The 20,755-nt window shown below is 36.7% G+C and overlaps 1 protein-coding gene across 2 annotated transcripts; it reads left to right on the forward strand.

The window, feature by feature from the left end:
- Positions 1–65: 65 nt before the first annotated feature.
- Positions 66–19,748, forward strand: ATAD5 (ATPase family AAA domain containing 5). Of its 2 annotated transcripts, none has more exons than XM_075518686.1 (23): positions 66–533; positions 1,514–3,312; positions 3,660–3,747; positions 4,327–4,491; positions 5,073–5,211; positions 5,708–5,792; positions 6,294–6,475; positions 7,302–7,459; positions 7,764–7,917; positions 8,151–8,444; positions 8,620–8,716; positions 9,583–9,665; positions 9,768–9,913; positions 10,029–10,179; positions 10,646–10,816; positions 11,788–11,906; positions 12,777–12,870; positions 13,105–13,169; positions 14,021–14,201; positions 15,539–15,726; positions 16,023–16,840; positions 18,003–18,167; positions 19,395–19,748. In XM_075518686.1, exons 1-23 carry the CDS (start codon positions 468–470, stop codon positions 19,477–19,479), a joined length of 5,493 nt encoding a protein of 1,830 aa, XP_075374801.1. In that variant the 5' UTR covers positions 66–467; the 3' UTR covers positions 19,480–19,748. The 2 variants fall into 2 exon arrangements, with proteins under 2 accessions (XP_075374801.1, XP_075374802.1); XM_075518687.1 differs by having other exon boundaries at positions 68–533; positions 18,359–19,748.
- The last annotated feature ends 1,007 nt before the right edge of the window (positions 19,749–20,755 follow it).

Raw genomic sequence — 20,755 nt, forward strand, 5'->3', positions numbered from 1 at the left:
ACGTGCCGCCAGAGAGCCCCGCGGCGCCGCCAGTCCCGCGAAGTTTGGCCCCTCTCGCGCCCGGTGCCCCACCCACACAACGTCACGCGCGCCGCCCCTCTCCGCATCGCGGCGCGAAACCCCGACTGACAGCGGCGAGGAGTGGGGCGGGCGTGGCCCTGCCGGCACGTGACCGCGCCTGCGGGGAAGGGGCGGGGTGAGCGGCTCCGGGCCCGCGTCACGTGAGGACGGAAAGTGGCCGGCCGTTGGCAGCGCGGCTGGGTCACGTGGGGCGCCGTGGCGCCGCCCCCTTCCGCGCGGAGGTCCGAATCTTGTCCCGCGCGCGCTTTTCTGCCCGCCTGCCTCTCGCTCCTGTCAGGCGGCGGCGGCGGCCATCGGGCGGGCGGGCCGCGGCGGGGCCGCTCCATGGCGCTAGCGCGCGCCTCCCCCCGCGGCTGAGGGTTCCGCTCCCCGCCAGCGCCCGGGGCATGGTGGGCAGGGTCGCCGTGGCCGCGGCGGCCGCCTCCCTCCCCGGGAAAGACGGCGACGCTCAGGTGGGGCCGCGGAGGCGGGCCGCGGGGGCCGCGCTGTGAGTGCGGAGAGGGGGCTGGCGGCTGGCGGCGGTCCTGGGGGTGCAGCGGGGCGGCCTGGGCGGGGGACGCGGAGGGCGTCCCTTTGTCGCCCGCGCTTGACACGGCGCGCCTGGTGCAACGAGGAGGCGTGAGGCGCCGCCTGGGCGCTGCGCGGCGGCTGCCCAGCCCGGTGCCCCGCGCCGCGCCCGCGCTCGCAGCCTGCCGGTCGGCGCTCGGGAGCGCTGCGCAGCCCGCGGGCCAAGCTGTCATGAAACGCCTTCTTGGGGCACCTCAGCGGAGTCCCCGGTAGCTTTGGGAAGAAGTGTTTTCAGTTTCGGGTGATGTGATTTCCGAAGAGCTCAGTTTTTAATAAACTAGGAGAGTTATAAAAGTCTTTGTGAGCCATCTTTCTTGGAGTTGTACAAATAAATTCTCTCTTATGGTTTCAATTATGATACGAGATACGAATTCTCTTGTGTTCGTTTTCTGTATTTTAAAAGGTACAGTTTCTTCTTAAGATATGTTAGCTGTTGATGGTAGGATCATACATCTTTAAGGGATGTTGGAATTCTCTGTTAAGTGCTCTACAAATGCTCTGGCAAATGTCACAAGGTAACTAATAGAGCATCTGAACTGAAGTAGGCTTTCTGAACTCTAGTATTATGAAATCTCTGCAGAGCTGTTCTGAAGACCTTGTGGTCACTTTCAGTTTTGGTGGTCTCAAATCTACGTGGGATTTTTATTTTATTGAAATGGCAGAATCTTTATTTCAAGCTTAAATGGCTTTTGAAAACATGCAGATAAAGTTGATGTGCACACAGTCTTAGTGCATTGACATGAGTTTTTTATCCTCTGAAAAAGTACTAGTGTCACTAATATATACTGTAGGTACTGTACTGCTTTACATTACCTTACCAAGTCATCTTAAGTTTTTAAAAACTAATGTTGAACTCTTTTTCTAGCCATGCAAGAAACGGCGAGAGGAAGATACTTCTGTAAAAACAATCACAAGATATTTTTCACCATTAGCAAAACCAGCAGATAAAGTGTTGTCACCACCAAAACCTAACAATATATTGGATTATTTTAAAAAGACATCTGTAACTGAGAAAGCTATGTTACCAGTTGTAGCTGGAGAAAATAAAACACCGTTGGATGCTGATGGCAAAGACTGTAAGTCACCTTTTAAACCACCTTTAAAGCGGAAGAGGAAAGGGAAGAGAGTTAATTTAAATAATAAGCTAAGAGAGATGAAAGAATCCGAGAACAAACATGAAATAGAAATTAGTAGTGATGACAGCAGAGAAACAACAGGACTGAAACAAGACAGTAATGATTTTATTGCTACTAATACTTTAGTTGACCAAAAATGTGCAAGAGAATTAGCGGAAGATAATGGGCAAAGAGACAACTTCTCAAATGCTGTCATCTACGGAAAAAATGCAAAGAAAGTTGGTTCTGAAATAATTGGAACAAAAAATAGGACAAGAAAATCAAGGAAAAGGAAGCACAAAGTAAATATGGATTTGTCTGAAAGTTTTTCATCTGAAAACCAGCTGAATGAAAAGTGTAAAAAGGAAACTGAAGATAAGAAGATGGTATCTCCTACAATAGCAGAGTGTGATGCTACTATTAGTGACTCCAGTTTTGAAGTTCATACAGATGATAAGACATCACAGGTAAATAATAGTATAATAACGGTGTCATTTGAGGACTTCTTGAAGAGTCAGGGAGAAAATAATGTAGACCATGTTGAAGAAGACACAAAGCCAACAATGGACAATTCTGCTACAGCAAATCAAATGGACAAAAGTGATAGTATTAGCGACCCAGAAAAGTGTGAAGAATCTCAACAGCTACCACTTAGAACAGTAACTGTCCTCGCACAAGTTCATTCCATTCCCCCCAAATTAGCTCCTTTACACAAGGAGCAAAAAGGCTCTAGGAAAATAGCTGCCATTTTTTTGAAGCAGAAAGGATGTGTAGGGGAAAAAGAAAGTAGCCCACCCCTCTTGGACAGTGAACAAACCGAACAGGTTGCTCAGAAAAGAAAATCTAATGTAGTTATTGAGGAAGAAGAATTGGAGTTAGCTGTACTAGAGACTGCAGGGTCAGATTCTTTGAAGCCAAAGTGTACTCTGGAAGAAAGGCATCAGTTTATGAAGGCGTTTAGACAACCAACATCAGATGTAATAAAAAGTGGAGTTAAAAAGGCACCTGGAAAACAAAAGCAAGCCATTGGAAAGTCTTTAAAAGAAAAAGAAGGACCTGAAGATGACATTGCTTCAAATAAAGCATTAGAAAGTGGAGTACCGGAAGATTATGTGGACAAATATACACATTCTAGTCCTGAAAACAATAGGACTAAAACCAAAAGACCTAAAAAGTTTCAGAAAAAAGGGAACAGAAGAACAAAGGCTTCAGAAATTAAGGAAATTAATGTCTCGAATACTAGCAATTATAATGAAGATGAGGATTCAGGAGCTAATGTTCTCACGAAGGTAAACACCTTGGATGTAAGAATTTCATCAAGTCCAAAAGTGAATGAGTTAAGGAGGAGTTTAAGGCAGAAGAAAATCAAAACATCAAAAAATGTTACACCTAAAAAAAATAGGATTAGAAATACCTTTTCTGAAGATGAATTAAGTGGCTGTCCTTTTCAAACTTCTACACCAAAAGCAAGCAAGCAATCCTTGAAGAAAAGTAATATGTATAAAGCTGAGGTGATTACAGTGCCCTTCGATGGGAACAGCCCAATAAGGTAAACATTTTAGCGTATATTCTACCTTTTTGCACTTTGTTTTCCTGCAAGTATTTTAAGACTAAGACATAATTATAAATTGATTGAAATGCATACCAAAGCTGCATGAATACTGATCGTGTTGGATAATAATACAGAAGAACCAAAGGTGACACTATAAATGTGCTTGCACTAAAGACATTAAAAAAAACAAACAAACAAACAAAAAAAAACACAACAAAAAACCACCACCAGGTGGGGGGTTGCTTCTGTTTGCAGCACTGTATTTTTCAAGGCGTTTGAAAATGAGAGTAACATTTCCCTTTATTAAAAAGTAATAATTTTGTAATACTTTTTTCCCTAATTAGAATGAGGTTTACACGTATCAGTGCGACTACAAAATCAAATAAAGCTGAAGCAATGAAAAATGAAGAGTTTAACTCCAAAAATATAAAGGTAATTTATGTAACAGTTTGTGTTTCAGTATTTTCTCATTTACTATATGCATATGATTGTGTTAATATTCAGTATTATGTGATAGTCTAATGTAATAAAGTATGACAGTTCTCAGATGCACTGTGGAAAGAGAATATGAGTGTGATTTATGATAGAATTTGCACAGTTTCTTGCACAGTTATTGTACCTTAGATATTTTAAAATATGTTTTGTTAGTCTAAATCTACTTTTCATAACAGAAAAATCCAATAACATAGTATATTCATGTTCTGCAGGTTGTCAGGATGGGACATAGTGTTTAGGTACAGCAGAACAGCTTATGCTTAAGAATGTCACTCCCCATGTTTCATTTGTTCTGTGGACAAATTGGAGGATCCCCTTGTAGGGCTCTCATTCCCTTTTGAAAAGTATTTATATCATCTTGGTTTGCTCCTCCTTTCCATTCTTTCATTTTCTTTTTGATACCAATAATATTTTATAAAAATCATATGCTTTTATGAATGTGAAAAAATATGTGAAATACCCACTATATTGCTATTAATTGCTAGGTATTTTGGTTCTTTTGTACTTTTTTAACAGATAAGCTCTACTTCTAAAAATATATCCAAAGCAAAACAGCTGATTGAAAAAGCAAAGGCTATACGGCATAATAGATCAAAGGTTAATGAAGACTTACCAAATCCTGTGAGGCGCTCATCTCGACAGCGAGCTCTTGCTGAAAAGAAGAAATTACAAGAAAATGAAGTAAGCCTGTATACTTTCTAGGGGAAAAAAAATATTTTGATGTTTTTGTGAATCATTTAAGCAAGAAAAATGTTTCTTATCTGGCAAACATTTCTTTTAAAGAATCAAATAAGGTAGATATCTATGCAATGGTATGGTAAATGTCAAATAGTAAAGTAACTGCCAGGCATAGACTGGAAAGCTCATCTTGAGATGAGCTAATGAGATCTATAAAATGCAGCAGTTGGTCACACTTTAGAAGTGACTGTTTCTCTTTCCTAATGGACAGCAAGGTGTCTGTTTCAAATGTATATGTTTTAGACATTTAAATTTAGATGAGAGTAATTCTGGCCTTCGTTTATATATTGGAGATCTTACTCTATAACTATTTCTGTGTAGACAACAGTAATAAAAGTATTGTGTAATCTTCAAATTGTATCTGCTAACTTCTAAGCTCTCTAGCAGTTTCTTCAGTTTTCTTGGTACTGAGTGTATTGTTACTCTTGGTACTGTATTGTTTAGTACTCTTGGTACTAAACTGTATTGTTAATAAAGGAGGAAAAGTTATGTTTCCTTTCTTATTTTATTTGCTTTCCCTCTAGGAATCAGTAATAATTTTAGATTCAAGCCTGAGTAATGCCACTAGTACAGTGCAGCATGTGAAGCAAAAGAATCTTCGGAGCTTAAACGATGTTTTGGGGAAAAAGTCTAGAAACTTGAAGGTTGCGAAGAACTCAAATGGTAATTGGGTTTTACTGAATGTATTTAATTTTTATTACAGTTGTTGACTATTATAACTTTCTTTTATAAAGCTGCCTTTGCAGTACATTCATCTTTTCTTCTGATTTTTTTTTGCATAATATTCCAATATATACCTTTTATTTTTGTGATATGAGTTAATAGTGCAGAGGTTATTTACATGTGCTGCTTTGATTTTTCTTCATTCAGGGAAAACTATGTTTGTTTGAAAAACTGCCAATAGTATACCATGTTTTGTTGTCTTCTAATTTAAGGGGTTTGTTTCTTTTTGTAATGTTACAGAAAATAATGTCTATAGTGATGAAATAACTAGAAATAAAACTATAATGAATTTTGTTAAAATACTCAGCTTTCCCTTAAGAAAAGGAGATTCCCTGATGCTATTAAATGGAACATACAGATAGTGAACAGAGAAGCAAGGTTAGAATCTTATATCAGTGCTAATCTAATAATGTTGGTTTTTTTTTTCTTTTTAAAGGAAAACTGGGATATCCACCTTCCTTCCTAGGCAGAAATGGTCAAAACTCTGCAGGTGAACCAATTGTGATCTTTGATGAAAGCAGGTCAGTTTTCAAGATTGCAGTTGCTTAAGAATCAAAATACATTTCAAGGTTACTTTAACATTCTCTCATTTTACAAATTTAAATACACTTATTGAAATGTGATAAAAATGTTCATGTTTTTTATACTGATCAATATGTTAATCTGCTTGCAAAATTTGGAGGATTTTTTGGAGAGTTCCTGAACCTTTGTTGAGCCATTTTAGATGGTTGAAAATGTAGTTGATGACTGATCAAAAAGAAATCCTAAATTGCATATAAAAATACAAAACCAAAGAGGATTTTTTTTTTTTTTTAGTTAAAATCTCTAACACAAAATTTAAAATTAAATGTAAGCTTACTACATTTAAATTAATTTAGCAGTTCTCCCAGACTATTTCTAACTTGTATGTAGAAGTGAACGTGATTAAGTTCTCTTGTAAGCCTTACATAGCTGGTAGTTCTAATGTTTTGTTTTGGGGTTTTTTTTGGTTTTTTGTTTTTTCATTTCTATTTTCATTAAAGCCAAGATGCATCTGAAAATTCTCAAGATGATGATCAGTTCAGAGCAAAACGTGAATTCTTGATGAGTGGATTGCCAGAGTCACTGAAAAGACAGATTGCAAAGAAAGCAGCAGCAATGGAAGCGTACTCTCTTGCAAGCTCATGTTTTAAGACTGTTGTCCATGTACAGCAGAAGGATGACTGTAAGCTTTTGTTCAGCCATTGTGTAAATGTATATAATAATTTCTAGTAAACCTGTGCAGAAAAGAAAAAACTTGAACAGCAGAACTTACTATTATGACTGGAATAACTGGTAGTTTCCTCTTGTTTTGTGTCGCAGTAAGAAAACAAAACTTACAAGCTTCCAGTGAGATGTTTTTGAATACACAATTTACAAATTAAATTGATGCTAAAGTCATGTATACATTTATGGGTGAGGCTGCAAAATTCTTAATATTTAGTCAAAAAAGTTAGTCTTTCAAGTTCCACTTTGGAGAATAAAGATCATGTTGGACTGATGGGGGCAGAAACCATTTCCTTCTGACAAAGGCAAAATATTTCTCAAAAGGGAAAAGAACAGCCTGTTTCTTTCCACTAAGTGAGGGAGTATGCTACAGTGTTCTTAGGAAAGGGCATGACAGAAAAGCAGAAGGTAGAATAGCATTTAACAGAGTTTATATTTGCAAACCAACCAATAAACAAACAAAACCCTTGGTGAGCATCTGTCCTACAGAGACCCAGTGAGGGCACAGGTTGTTATTTAGAGCAAGCAGAGCCCAGGAGCAACTTACTGGAGAAATGTTGTATGCAAAAATGTGCAAATTTGTTCTGCTTGTGGGAGGTGGAATTAATAAAGATAAAAAGTTGATGCAGTGTAAGTTAAATAAGCTTGGCTTTGACATGATAAAGCTGTCGTTAAAAGCATTTACTCTTACTTACTGTAGGATGTTTTGGTCTGTGACTGTATCTCTGCTTTGTTAAAAAAAATTTCTTCTTGTTGTTTTGTTTTTGGTGGGGGTTTTTCTGTAGGTTATCCAATGTGGAAATTGAAATCACCATCATGTCCTCTATTAACTAAGCTAAGGAAACTGAATACTGAAGTCACTAATGTCACAAAAATCACTCTGTCACTTGGTGAATTTTCCACTGTGAATTCAAAACTAACTGGAAACTGTTCTGCACCTGTGGTTAGTACTTTAAAATGGGAGCTTGTGTTACAAGAAAAATGAAAAGAAAATTGAAATTGTTTTGTTACTTGTTAGGACTTCAGTTGTTTTAAAAAATCCTGTAGTTTGAATCTGTTTCAGTCCTGGATTCCCCCCCCCTTGTGTGTGATTTACCCATTCTGCATTGTAACATTAGACAATTCTCAAGGCTTTCTGTTAATCTCTGGGTTTAACAAGACAGTAACCAATTTAAATTACGCAAAACTGTCATAGTTATTCTGTGTAGTGGTTTTGAGTAATAATTTTTTTTTTTGGTGTATTACAGCTTTCTGGCCACCGACCAGTTTTTTCTGATACATTCAGGAAAGATTTACTAGATGAGATCACGTCTTCTAATTCTCAATTTCCTGTGAGAAAATACTTCTACAAGTTTCTGAAAAAGCAAACGGAACGGTTGGTTTTTGAAAACAGTGTACAAGGTTAGTAATCTGCATAGGGAAAAATAAACTCACACTCTCACTCTCTCTGGCATAAAAAGGCAATTTGGAATTTCCAGAAGTATGTCAGTGAAGGAATACTGTTTTGGGAAATAAATTGGTCCTCACATTTTAGGTAATTTTGACCAAATTCTTCAAATACGGCTTAACCAAACATATGGTTGTAATGGATGTAGCATGAAATTTTAAAAGGATGTAATTTTTTTTTTCCTTAGAAAGCAGAGATGGCACTGCAAATTCTGAGATAAATCAGAAACATTCTGACAATTGGAAGGAAACTAAGAGGAAAAGGAAAGAAACGGAAGACCACAAATCAAAAAGAAGAAAACAAATTGAAGGTACAGAGACTGAAATAAAATCCAGAGTTTCCAGGAACCTTACTTCTACCGTACCTGGAGAAAAACAAGCAGAGATGGGACAAGCCACGCATTTGGGAAAAAACAAGACCCAGAAACCAGATGTTATGACAGAAGACACTGAATATTTATCAGAGCCAAATTCACTTTCAGGTAACTGCATTTCCTGACTGATTTTAATTTTGTTTGCATTGAGAGAATGTATATATGATGTATGTCAGCTTTCCACTGTGATGCAAAAATCGTATTGAGTCTTAATATTCTACTAGACTTGACCAACTCTTTTGCATGAAGAACTATTTAAAAATGGATAATATTTTTTCTGTAGGTGTTGAAAGGGAAGACATGCTCTGGACAGAAAAATATCAGCCTCAAGATTCAAGTGAACTTGTAGGGAACAAGAAAGAAATTGAAAGGCTACACAGGTCAGAAGTGGGAGCATGGATCCATTCTTAAAATAACTCAAAACTTCCTATTACTTGATTATGCTCAAAGAAGTGAAGTCAATTATTTTACACTATGCTTGAATAACACTTACAGGGTGTATGTTTGTGGCCTTTGTTTTGGTTTACTTCCAAAAAGTTGCAGAAACAAATGGTCAGTTGGTGTGAGTGATCTTTTGGTCATAGTTTCTTTTTACAGTAATACCTTTGTAGCTTGTGTGGTGTGGTACAAAACAAAAACACATATGAAATGCTACGTTAGGCTGTGGGATAGAATGAAATACTTAAGTAACTAATGCCCTTACAATTTTAGTAAAAAAAATATTTTTTGTCAGGTTACTTAAGCTTACATACTATGAATGAGAGAGAGCAACTTACCAGTACTTGTCTATACTTCCCTACAAGCATGCCTGATCCTGATCTTGATGCACTGCCTCTGCTTTTGACAGTAATTTAGCATTCAAGTCCATCTAATATATTGTGCTTTCAGTTAAATTTTCTGTATGGGTTTAAGTTATTGTTATGGCTCTTATGCAGAATTTAAAGTTCCATCTGACAAACAACACTAAACTATGAATTATAAAGCATTTTCCACAGTTTAAGTAGTTTGCCAAGTGACTTGTTTTTATACCAACCAACTAATAGAATGGAGAAGGAATCATTTTTTACAAAAGGATCAAACAAACCCTGAACAATTTTTTTTTTTTTAATCTGAAAGGACTTGATAAGTTTCTGAGAGGGATAACAAGTGGCTGATGTCCCCTGGTTTTATGTTCTGTTCCATCTGAATTTGGTTCACTTTATTCAATGGTAATTTTTATTTTTTGTTCTGTTCCTTCCTTTTATAGTTGGTTAAAAGAATGGAAAAAAAGAGCTGATTGGGAAGAAAAAAGAAATCAGAAACGGGAAAAGGATGACAAAGAGCATGAAGGTGCTGATAGAATTAAAAATAATTAATATATATAGCTTCTCTTTGTTAAAGTTGGCATAAAAATGACATTAATCCTTTCTTTTCTTTTAAATAATTCTACAGATTCTTTGGACAGCCTTGACTTTAAAGATAATAAATCTGATATTGAGGAAGAGACTAGCCTTTGCAATACAGTTCTGATAACTGGCCCACCAGGAGTGGGGAAAACTGCTGCAGTATATGCTTGTGCTCAGGAGCTTGGTTTTAAGGTTTGTGGAGTCCTTTCCTTATTGCTATTTTTCTTATTTGTAACTAGTGATACGAAAGCATTCGTAATACAAGATGTCGAAATTTTTTTTTAATGTAAATTAAATACCATTGCAGATATTTGAAGTCAATGCCTCTTGCCAGCGTAGTGGTAGACAGATACTGTCTCAACTAAAAGAAGCTACTCAGTCTCATCAAGTGGACAAAAAAGGCATTAACGCACATAAGCCTTGCTTTTTTAACAGTTGTAGCAGTGCCAAGTCACCAAGTACGTTTCATGGTTATATCTGTGCTTTTTTGTTTGGTTGGTGGTTGGGGGGGGGGGGGGGGGGTGTTGTGGTTTGGTTTGGTTTTGGGAACTCAGTTCCCAAAACAATTTTTAGACATCAGTTGTTTAAAAAAGAGAGCAAATTTCAGCTTATCTGGCCATAATAATAAGAAATGCTGTGTTGGTTAACACAACTACATACCAAATTAAATAATTACTTTATCAAAATGACTGACTCTTGATTATCTTAAGTTATTTCTGTAGTGGTGGAGTAAGTGCTATGGCACTTGAATAGAAAGTTGAACAGAAAGCATTCCCTATAAAGGAGAAAAGTAAAATAAGCAGAAATCAGCACAGCAAACCTGTCCTCTACTAGATACAAAACTGGGATTTGCTCTAAATTTGCCTGAGAAATGTCAGTTTCAGATTATTTTTCCAGCTAACTTTAATATAAAACATCTTGCAGAAAAAATGTATTCTCCAAAGAAAGTTATTTCACCAAGAAAACCTCCACTGTCACCAAAAGGAACTGGGTTAAAACGAAACTTGCCCCCTAAAACACTTGCAAGCTATTTCAAAATTTCTTCTAAACGTAAAGGTAATGATGGAGCAGTAACATTTCGAGAAAAAAATAAAGGTAGGTATCACTATTTAATAATTAGTTACCTTTGGAGATGGCAATGCTGCACTGTACTACTGTGTATGTGGAGCTGTGTGGCGAAAAGAGTAGAGCACACTTATTGCACTCTAACTGCTGGCAAGAGTTACTTAATGCATCTCAGATACACCTAACTACTTAGGAAGTAGTCATTACTCTGTATTACAGGAGAGTTAACTAGGGTACAGACTATCTGAAGTTCAGTAGGCTTTCCTTAGTTGTTTGGTTTGGTTTTGGTTTGTTTGGTGGGTTTTGGTTTTTTTGTTTGTTTGGGTTTTTTTACCCCCAGAGCATTTACGTAAGAGAAGATAAATTAAAATCTGTCTCTAGAAAAACACACCTTTATATTACCTCAGTGCCTATTTCAGGTTGGTGTGGAATGGTCATTGTGCTACGTGGTGTATATATACATCAAAATTACTGCCACAGAGTTAAGAGGTCCTGTAAAGCCAGTAAATGTTTGATTACAGACTGTGGATTTTAATACATAGAAAGGCACACTGAAATCTTTAAGTCTGTTAATACTGGAAGGTATATTTCCAAATGTTTCATGGGATCAGGAAGTCTTAAAGACAGGTTTTTAGAAAGCAAATAATATAGTTGGACAACCAGTATTTTGGTACAGATAGTACGGAGGAATGCATGAGCAAAGTGCTGGACTGAATTGGGGCAATCGAGTCTAGTCCTCCTCTTTTCAGGCAATCATGTTGCACTGTCTAAATAGTCAGCCCTTCACCAAACACTGTTGAATTCCCAGCAAATTTGTTGCAATTTTTTTTAAACAAGAGACAATCAGAAAAGGATGTAGGTCAGATTTCTAACTTTTTGTGTCAGTGTAGATTTTCTTAAGCAGTTTATACATGGGGTGGTTTTGAATCCAGTGTCTAGAATGCCTATTAAATGGTTTCAGTCCTCCTTTACTTCCTGCTCAATTCTTTGCCCATCTGCAGGAAATACTCGGAATTCATGTGAAGAAAAGAAAGATGCTCAAATTAAGTCAATAAACAAAGAAGTAGAAGGAGGAGAACACAACAGAAAAAGTGCAACATCTCTCATTCTTTTTGAAGAGGTAAAATTCATGTGAAATATATTGATGTGAGCAATACATCCGTTCATTCTGTTTAAAGAGTTTAACTTTTTTTTCCCTTTCTCCTTGAGACTTCTATGTAGATTCAAGTGTGAGGATTATCAACTTCTTAAAAATTAATTCAATGTTTAATGATTTCATCCTCATGAGTACATTTTTTAACCATGGATTGTTGTTTTAAAAGATAAAGAAACTATCATCTATCAACAGTTGTTCACTGTTGGAACAGTTGCAGGATTCTGCTAATTTAATCTATGCCAAAAGTTTTGGTTTATAATTTTACACTACTTAAATGCACTGAGACGCTTTAAAAGTCACCATTAACACCCCAGTAATTAAAATATCTAACCCCACATTAAATTCTTCTTTTCTTTAACCTCTTGCCCAAAAATGTCTTTGAGTCTTAAACGAAGAATACAAAATTGCAGCCAAGAATATAATTATAAGTAAATAAATGAGGTATAGCAACGTTGCCAACTGTGAGTTGATCCTACAGATCACTGGTGCAATTCTGTTAAAAAGAAAAGAACAAATTTCAAAAGCCACCTGGACATGGTGACCTGGACATTGCTCTGGGTGACCCCACTTGAGCAGGGGGGTTGGACATGTTGACCTCCAGAGGTCCCTTCCAACCTCAACCAGTCTATGCTGTTGTAAGCTTCAGCACGGAAGACTGATGGAAGTGTTGTGTGCTAACAAGTGAACTTTACCTGAAGCATGTATTGCCCGTGCATGTTCAAGAAACCTGTATTAGTGTTAAGTCTTACTCAGTTGTTAACAGTATGACTGCATTCACAGCTTGCAGCTATTGTTAAAGCTATTGGTATTTTGCACTTCATTTGTTTTCTATAGGTAGATATAATATTTGATGAAGATGCAGGATTTCTAAGTGCAATAAAGACATTCATGGCAACTGCAAAGAGACCTGTAATTCTTACTACCAATGGTGAGTAGTGTTTGTTATAGTAATTAGGCTTTACAGAAAGAAGAGCTTCTTTTTAATACAATGGTTTAAATGGTGCTGGTTGAATACAGCTCCTAAATGTAAAATTAAATGAGTAGAGACTATAAAGCGAGTATTTTAGTATTTGAATAGAGATACTGGCTGCTCTAATGGGTAAAGGAAATAATTACTTTTGAGCATAATGTCATGACAGTTCACTGATATCTCTTTATATAGATCCAACCTTCAGCTTAACGTTTGATGGCTATTTTGAGGAGATCAACTTTAGAACCCCCTCCTTGGTAAGTCTGTGTTTGGAAATGCAGATGCATCCTAAGCAAGTAATTGTCAGCTAATTTAAGTTTGAAATTTAAATGTTGATGTAGGTTTATATTTACCTGATGTAATAGATCCATTTCATCAGAAGACTTTTTTCGGGTTTTATGCAAGGATGTGTAGGATGTATTTATCTTTACATGAAGAATTTTTATTACTAGCCTGGAAGGTTTATTTTCTTAACCCTTTAGTATTTGAGAGTATTACAATAAGAACATCACTTCATCACTTAATTTAGTTTTTAGGATGTAGTAAATAGTTTCATAGGTTATATATCTAATGGTTTTGATCTGAAGGCTGACTATGCCAGTATTGGTTCATTCATTAAAAAGTATAGGAACTATTCTAGAAATATTATGGGTTATTCCTTGAATGTAAACACTAGTATTCTATATAGCAAATAGTTTTATTTGAAGTGAAATTGAAAATCTTTTGGGCTACCAGGCAATTGCAGAGTTGAAAGAAAGAAAGAAAAACATTTAAAGTGAATATAGTTCTCTAAAACCTGTTCACTGGTGATGAGAAGCAAGGTGTATGTGGTTTCAGGAACATAGGCAGAATATGTGTGTTTTGTTTGTTTTTAATGAGTTGAATTTCTAAATTTAACTTAGTTCTCTGATGTGGACTGTTTAGATTTGGTACAGTATTCTGCTTTTCTATAGAGGTTTTAATGTAACTGTAATCTGATTTAATAAACTAATCTGTATTAAAAGGAAAAATGCATTGCAAGCATAAATAGAATAATTTGTTTCTGTGTGACTATTGACCTTGATTGGTAAGAGTTGTTTTCAGTGGTCTTTGTCTAACTTTTGTTTAGATAAATGCTGCTAGCTATCTTCAAGTGCTGTGTCTGGCTGAGAATCTACGAACGGATGTAAAAGACTTAGCTGCTCTGTTAAGCACAAATAACTGTGATATCAGACAAAGTGTCCTCTACTTACAATTTTGGGTTAGAAGTGGAGGTGGATGCTTGAAAGACAAATGTTTGGCACATCATGGTATGTTGATTTAATTTAATTTAAAAAAATTTCTCCATCTCAATATGAATTTCATTAAATCAAACCATTCTCAGACATGTATGACTAGATGGTAACTTTCTGTAAAACTCCTAAACATTTGGGCAGGGTTTTGGGGGTTTTTTTGGCTGCTTCAAAGCCTTGTATATATGCATGAGGAACTAAAAGTTTGATTTTTATTGCACCTGTTTATTACCCATCATTATGGTACTTGATTATCTCCCTTTCCTCTACTGAGTAGCTGCTGTGGTTTAGTCCTAGCCAACAACTGAGCCCCACGTAGCTGCTTGCTCACTCCCCTGCCAGTGGGATGGAGGAGGGAATCAGAAGACTAAAAGTGGGAGAAAAAACAGACAAACAAAAACGTCGTGGGTTGAGATAAGAGCAATTTAATAATTGAAATAAAATAAAATAGTAATAATGATGGTGATGATAAAAGAATATACAAAGCAAGTGATGCATGATCCAGTTGCTCACCACCTGCCAACCAATGCCCAGCCGGTCCCCGAGCAGCCGCCTCCTGGCCAGCTTTCCCCTAGTGTATATACTGAGCATGATGTCATATGGTATGGAATAGCCCTTTGGCCAGTTTGGGTCAGCTGTCCTGGCTGTGCCCCCTCCCAGCTTCTTGTGCATCTCCAGCCTTCTCAGCTGGTAGAGCATGGGAAGCTGAAAAGTCTTTGACTTAGTGTAAGCCCTACTTAGCCACAACTAAAACATCAGTGTCTTATCAACATTATTCTCATGCTAAATCCAAAACACAGCACTATACCAGCTACTAGGAAGAAAATTAACTCTATTGCAGACATAACCAGGACAGTAGCAAAATTGGGCAGAGCAGGGAGCCAGTAGTAGTTTCCCTTCAACTCAGAGTTTGCAGTTCTTTATCTATTTAGCTGGGTTGTAGGTAATTCACCTAGAAGAAGCGGAACTGAAAAACGGAGAAAAATTGGACAGCTAGCAAGCAGGCAGCAAGGGTAAGAACTTGGTCCCAAAGGATACAGTAAGAGTATCCTCAATAGGTGGGGGTGAGTGAGACGGCATGTGAGACTAGTGAGGCATAAAAGGAAGAAGAGACTATTTCAAATGGTTATTTGCAAAGAAGGGAGAGTGGGCAGATTGGTAACACTTAAAGAAATGAAATGGGGATGATGAATGGGGATGGGGATGACTAATTTCAGTTGCTATATTCATTCAGAATTGCAGCAAGAGGCGACAGTTACGGTATCCTTTATAAAAGGAGTTGGGGCAAAGAGGGGAAAAATCAATTTCATGATGCAATTGTTTCTTTTCAAGTAAAGCATGTTATCTTTGTGCAGGAGGAGATGAGACAAATAAAGCAGATCACGTAATTCATTCTGAAAAGACTACTGATTCCAAGATTGATTTTTCTCAAGTTGATGCACGTCTTCAGGAGTTTCCAAAATGTGATACAGGCTGTGTAGAGACATTGCTTGGCCTTAAGAATATCCTGTTGCCTTCAGAAGATTTGTTTACATTTCTTAAGGTATTTTTGTAGTTGACTAGATAATACTTTGAATGATTGCCAGATAACTGAGTGTAATTGTCACTATGAATAGAATCTTCTTAGAAACAAATCTCTTTGAAAAGATTTGTTGTAGAAATTAGCAGATTCTGACATTATTAAGCAAAATCTGAACTGGGGCAGTCTCCTGCAAGCAAAACAGTCCCTTGCCTCATAAACACAAAGCCAGGAGTGTGAGATTTTCTGTAATAACATTTTTATTTTTAAAAAATTATTTTAATGTATTAATAAATTTTTTCACAATTACTATTTTACAGCACAAAATCACAACCATGGAGAAATGGAATAAATTGATGCAGCTTCTCACAGAATTCCAGATGAAGAAAGTGGATTTTCTGTATAGTAATCTTGAACTTATTCTTCCCTTACCAGTGCAAGTTCTTTCAAACCAATCTGAAGCCTCTAACTCTATACTTGAAAGGACTAGCATAGTTTCTTTGAAAAACAGATCTACTAACAGTTACTGCCCTGGAAAAAAGTCTAAAAAGACAAAGAACCAGAAAAGGCTTGATATATTGGATGATAGTGACTTATTTGATACAGGACTGAACTATTCATCTGAATTCATAACTTTGCCATTGGATAGTCCTACATCATGTGCTGAAGTGAATAAAGAGGAATCAAAATTGTTGATGAATAAAGAAGAAACAGAAATTAAAACTAAAACCTCAGCAAATGAGAAGAGGTCTGCTCTTGTTTCTCAGTGTCTGAATTTCCTGACTGAATTTGTAGACAACATGTCTTTCTTGGATTGCTGTGTAAACACTAACACCAAGGAACCACTGGAGTTTTCTAAAGACGAAGGATTTAATTGGACAAATGGCAAAATCAAAAATGGTCTTTGTGATGAATTCAGTATAGAAAATACTGATTGGTGGAGTTCCCAGAGCTGTAGTGAAATAAAGGCAGCTATTGAAGCGCTCAGTTTTAACAAATGTTCTGTTAATATTTCACAAAACCTGGAATCCTCTTTGAGTACCAGTAAAACACCTGAACGTGATCAACTGGAGGGACTTACTTTGCATATTTCAAACGCAAGAAATTATGTATCCTTCAGTCAGGCTGCTGATTCAAGGTAAGACTTTGCTAATATTTCTGAAATATAATGCAGTTATTTGTCAAGAAAAGCATTTCACGGGTGTAGGACTGTTTCAGATACTATGGATAAACATTCATACCAAGATGAATGCTGTCAGTACACCTCAAAACACTGGAATACATTGTTCACTTTGCTTAAATAAGCTTAAATTAACTGCTTGGCAGTCTCTGCAAAAAGTGACTTTTCTTGTTTGAATAGCCTGACTATAATGTTGTTCAGGAATGGTAGCCTTAATCTGGTCTATTTACTTTAGAAACAACCAAACACACACCACCACCATCTCCCCAAAAAAACAAAAACTTAAAGGAATGGCTTTTTCAAGACAGACAGATGGACTGAAATGGATTCTGCAAGTACTAGACGTGCAAATTTTTCATCCAATGCGTGGTTGTATTGAGTCTGTATTAAATGTGTAGGTGTTGCTTGATGAAGACCTAACAAAATTCAGAGCAAAGTTATTGCAATTTTTTTGTAGTAACTTATGCTGATGAAGAATAACCTTTAATATATTATAAAAGATTACAGAATACATTGTTGCTAGTGAGTGTGGATATGAAAGATTGTTTTTAACATAAACCAGTGATCATACATAAAATCGGCATAATAGGTGAATAAAACTTATTCAAGTGTCTGAATAGGAAAATAGCTTAGACTTATTTCTGTAAGTCAGTACCCAGAGGAGCAATGTCAAAGTAGAGGTAGCCATCTAACCTGTGACGAAGTTTGGCCAATATGAGTTATACATTGGATCTGATATTGACATTCTGGCAAATACCAATCGCATGACACTTTTTATTTTTGAAGACCACAGATGCTTTCAGTTACATTGTCTGACAGATGTACTAAGCCTCACATACATAACTAGATTCTGAGACCTCCCCAGACTAGACTCCGTAGTTAAGCTAAGAGCATTGGCCAAACAAACTATTGTCCCTCCTGTTTCTGTCTGAGTGCAGCTTTGTGATGCTCTGTAAGCAGCACACGATCAGAAGTTGCAGGTATCTAATCCATTGGGACGCAGTTTTGGACATCCGTATGTTTAACAGAGTTTTAAACCAGTGGATTTGATCTTAAAGGAACAAAATAGGTACTGCACATTCTTGAACAAGAAACAATAAATCTTCATTCTCCATTTTAGCATTCACAAAAAAGCGCAGAAGAGGCTGGCAGTCATCAGAACTGTATTTTCTAGAAGTCCTTTAAACCTGGGTAATAAGCAAGCCAGCATACTTGAGTACCTCCCCACTCTTCGCAGTATCTGTAGGTCTGAGAAGCTTAAAGAGCAAGGGAAGACTAAAAGAAGGTAAGTTTTGGTTCTCCTAAATCTTGCTACATTTCAATATACAAGGTAGTTAAAAATTTTAATAAAATATTTTGTCAAATAATTCTAGACAAGAAAGGTGAATGTTTGCCTCTCTAAGTAATAAAAGCGTTGCCTCGTGTTTGGAAATAACTTTGTTTCCCTTATAGTCACTTTTACTTTTCTTTTTATAGGTTCTTGCATTATCTTGAAGGGATTCATCTCGAAATACCCAGACAAATGATAAACAGTCTGTCTTTGGACTTCTCTTAAAATTGCTAACACCAGAAATACTTTGTGCCCAATGGTGGTATTCTCACCATAGTTTGATGATTTTTTTTTTTTTTTTACCACATTATTTTATTGTATATTCAGAGCCATTTGTATATTAAATTTCTATAAGTATTTAAAATGATGTATATATCTATTGTCATGATACTGCTCTCCACAACTGAAATGTGGGTTTGTTTGGTGCTTGTCCAGTAAGTGCATTTATAATATTAAATGCACAAACTAATCAATGGGGACTACATCATACTATCTTTCTCTGTAATTTGTGTATCACATGGCAAGAAGTCTTTTTGTAACGACCAACTGTCACAACTTCCACAGCCAAGTTGCTTTTTTCTGAGGAGACCGTTTTATTAAAATAATCTTGTTTATTTCTGAATTTGCAGTTCCGTGTTAAATAACCTGGGGTGGGAGGGGGGAGGGAGAGGATGAGACAAGTCTTCTAAAATGTGAATGACTAAAAACATCTCTTCACAATAATGACTGGGTAACAAAGTCTTTACAAAGCACTGTGCCTCAATGTACATTTATTTGTATACATTTGTTTCATTTAGTTATTTACAGCTGTCAGATCTGCATGTCAATCTCCTAAAAAGGTAGAGAAATTATTACTGTAGCTCAAGATGGACTCAGAGATTAGGCAAGATTTTGTATAAAACACTTATTCCAGTGTTACTTTGGTTTCAGTAATATTTAACTACTCTAGTCTTGTATATTGTGTTCTATTTTTATACTTCATTTTGTATTTGACAAGACTTCAGCCTGATTATTTGTGATTGAATCTGGTTTTATATGACAATAAATTTGTGAGACCTTGCTACAATTCTGTTGTATGAAAAGACTTCTAAAACTTAATGTTTTCAGTCCATAAAGATGATGTTCAAGGGTTTTTTAACTGGAAATATTTCAACCATGTACTTTTCCACCTTTATATTGCAGTTGGACTGTTCTTCTTCCTCAAACTGAGTCAGATTGGTGCCATGCAGAGGTGCTCCACTTACTTACCTTAGTGTTTCTGCAATAATAAGGAAGGCCATTTTGTAGGACATTCTGTTCTCATCTTATATTTTTCATGTCTTAAAGATGTTCAGGAATGAGAAATATTTATGAAAACAGTAAATTATTTTAATCTTCTACATTGTAGATAATAATCTTTATAGCTTACTCTTTCAGTAGCCCAGAATTACCAAATAAGAATGAAATAAAGTGGTGGCTGTTAAAATCTTAATGGGTTGTATTGTTGTATCAGTGGTCTAAGCCACTCCTGTACATTTTTTTGTAAAAATAAATAAACAAAACTTAAAAAAAAAATTTAAAATAAAGTAAAAGTGAATCTGTTCACTGCTTTATGAAGGCAATCTCAATCTAACTAGATTACAGTGGGGACCTACATAAATTGGAAACAGGCCCTATAAAGTATTATTATTTTAGGAAATTCATCGGTAATTTATAAGATATAAAGTAGAAAGCAATGGGAGACAACTTACCTCCTTTTGAAGTCAACTCTCTGGTTCTAATAACTGCCTTAAGAATTTTTTGTAATATAATCTCCAGGCTATGGTGTCCAAAAGGTGAGGTGGAGTTCAAGTATTTCACTTCTTGTGTACAATTACCACATAAAAACAACTCAAGCTAGTTTGAATGAAAGATAATCTTCTTGTGATGATTTATTTGAACTCTGATAAACTAGCAACTTTGCATTTTTATGCATCGAGTATGAGCATCTTTTGTATGCTAGAAGAAAGCAAGTTTCCACGAGGGATGGGCTGATCTTGAGGAAAAGAGATCTGGGGCTGGTTTTGATTAACTTGGCTTAAACGGAAATGCTTCATAAGATCCATTCCAGTACTGCAGAAGTCTCCTACCTTTGATTGAAAAGGCTTTCCAGCAATAGTTTGGGCCCTGTTTAGTACTTTATACTGCCCATCCAGCTAGCTTATGTGTCTTACCTAGTAGGGCACACAACATTGCTTCCACAGTGTGAAAGTGTAATGGAGGAAAAAACAAGCTTCTCTTTGGAGCAGAACACGCCTTTTCTTCCAAAACATAAAAAATCATCTTCAGGCATCTTGGGAATGACTGAAGATACCTGGAAAGGAAAAAAGACAAAACCCATGCCTGCAATCTACCTAAACAGAAGAATTCAGTGAAACCAGAAGTAAAAAAACCCTGGAGTTCACAATGACTCTACACCCTCTTTAAGCAGTAGTTATTACTAGGTGTACAATAACTTAAAAACAACAAACATGTTGTTCTTGTTTAAATCTCCATCAAGTTTCAAGCTTTTTTCTTTTTGCTGT

Source organism: Mycteria americana, chromosome 16 (genome assembly GCF_035582795.1).
Source record: "Mycteria americana isolate JAX WOST 10 ecotype Jacksonville Zoo and Gardens chromosome 16, USCA_MyAme_1.0, whole genome shotgun sequence".
In the NCBI taxonomy this organism is placed as follows: domain Eukaryota; kingdom Metazoa; phylum Chordata; class Aves; order Ciconiiformes; family Ciconiidae; genus Mycteria; species Mycteria americana.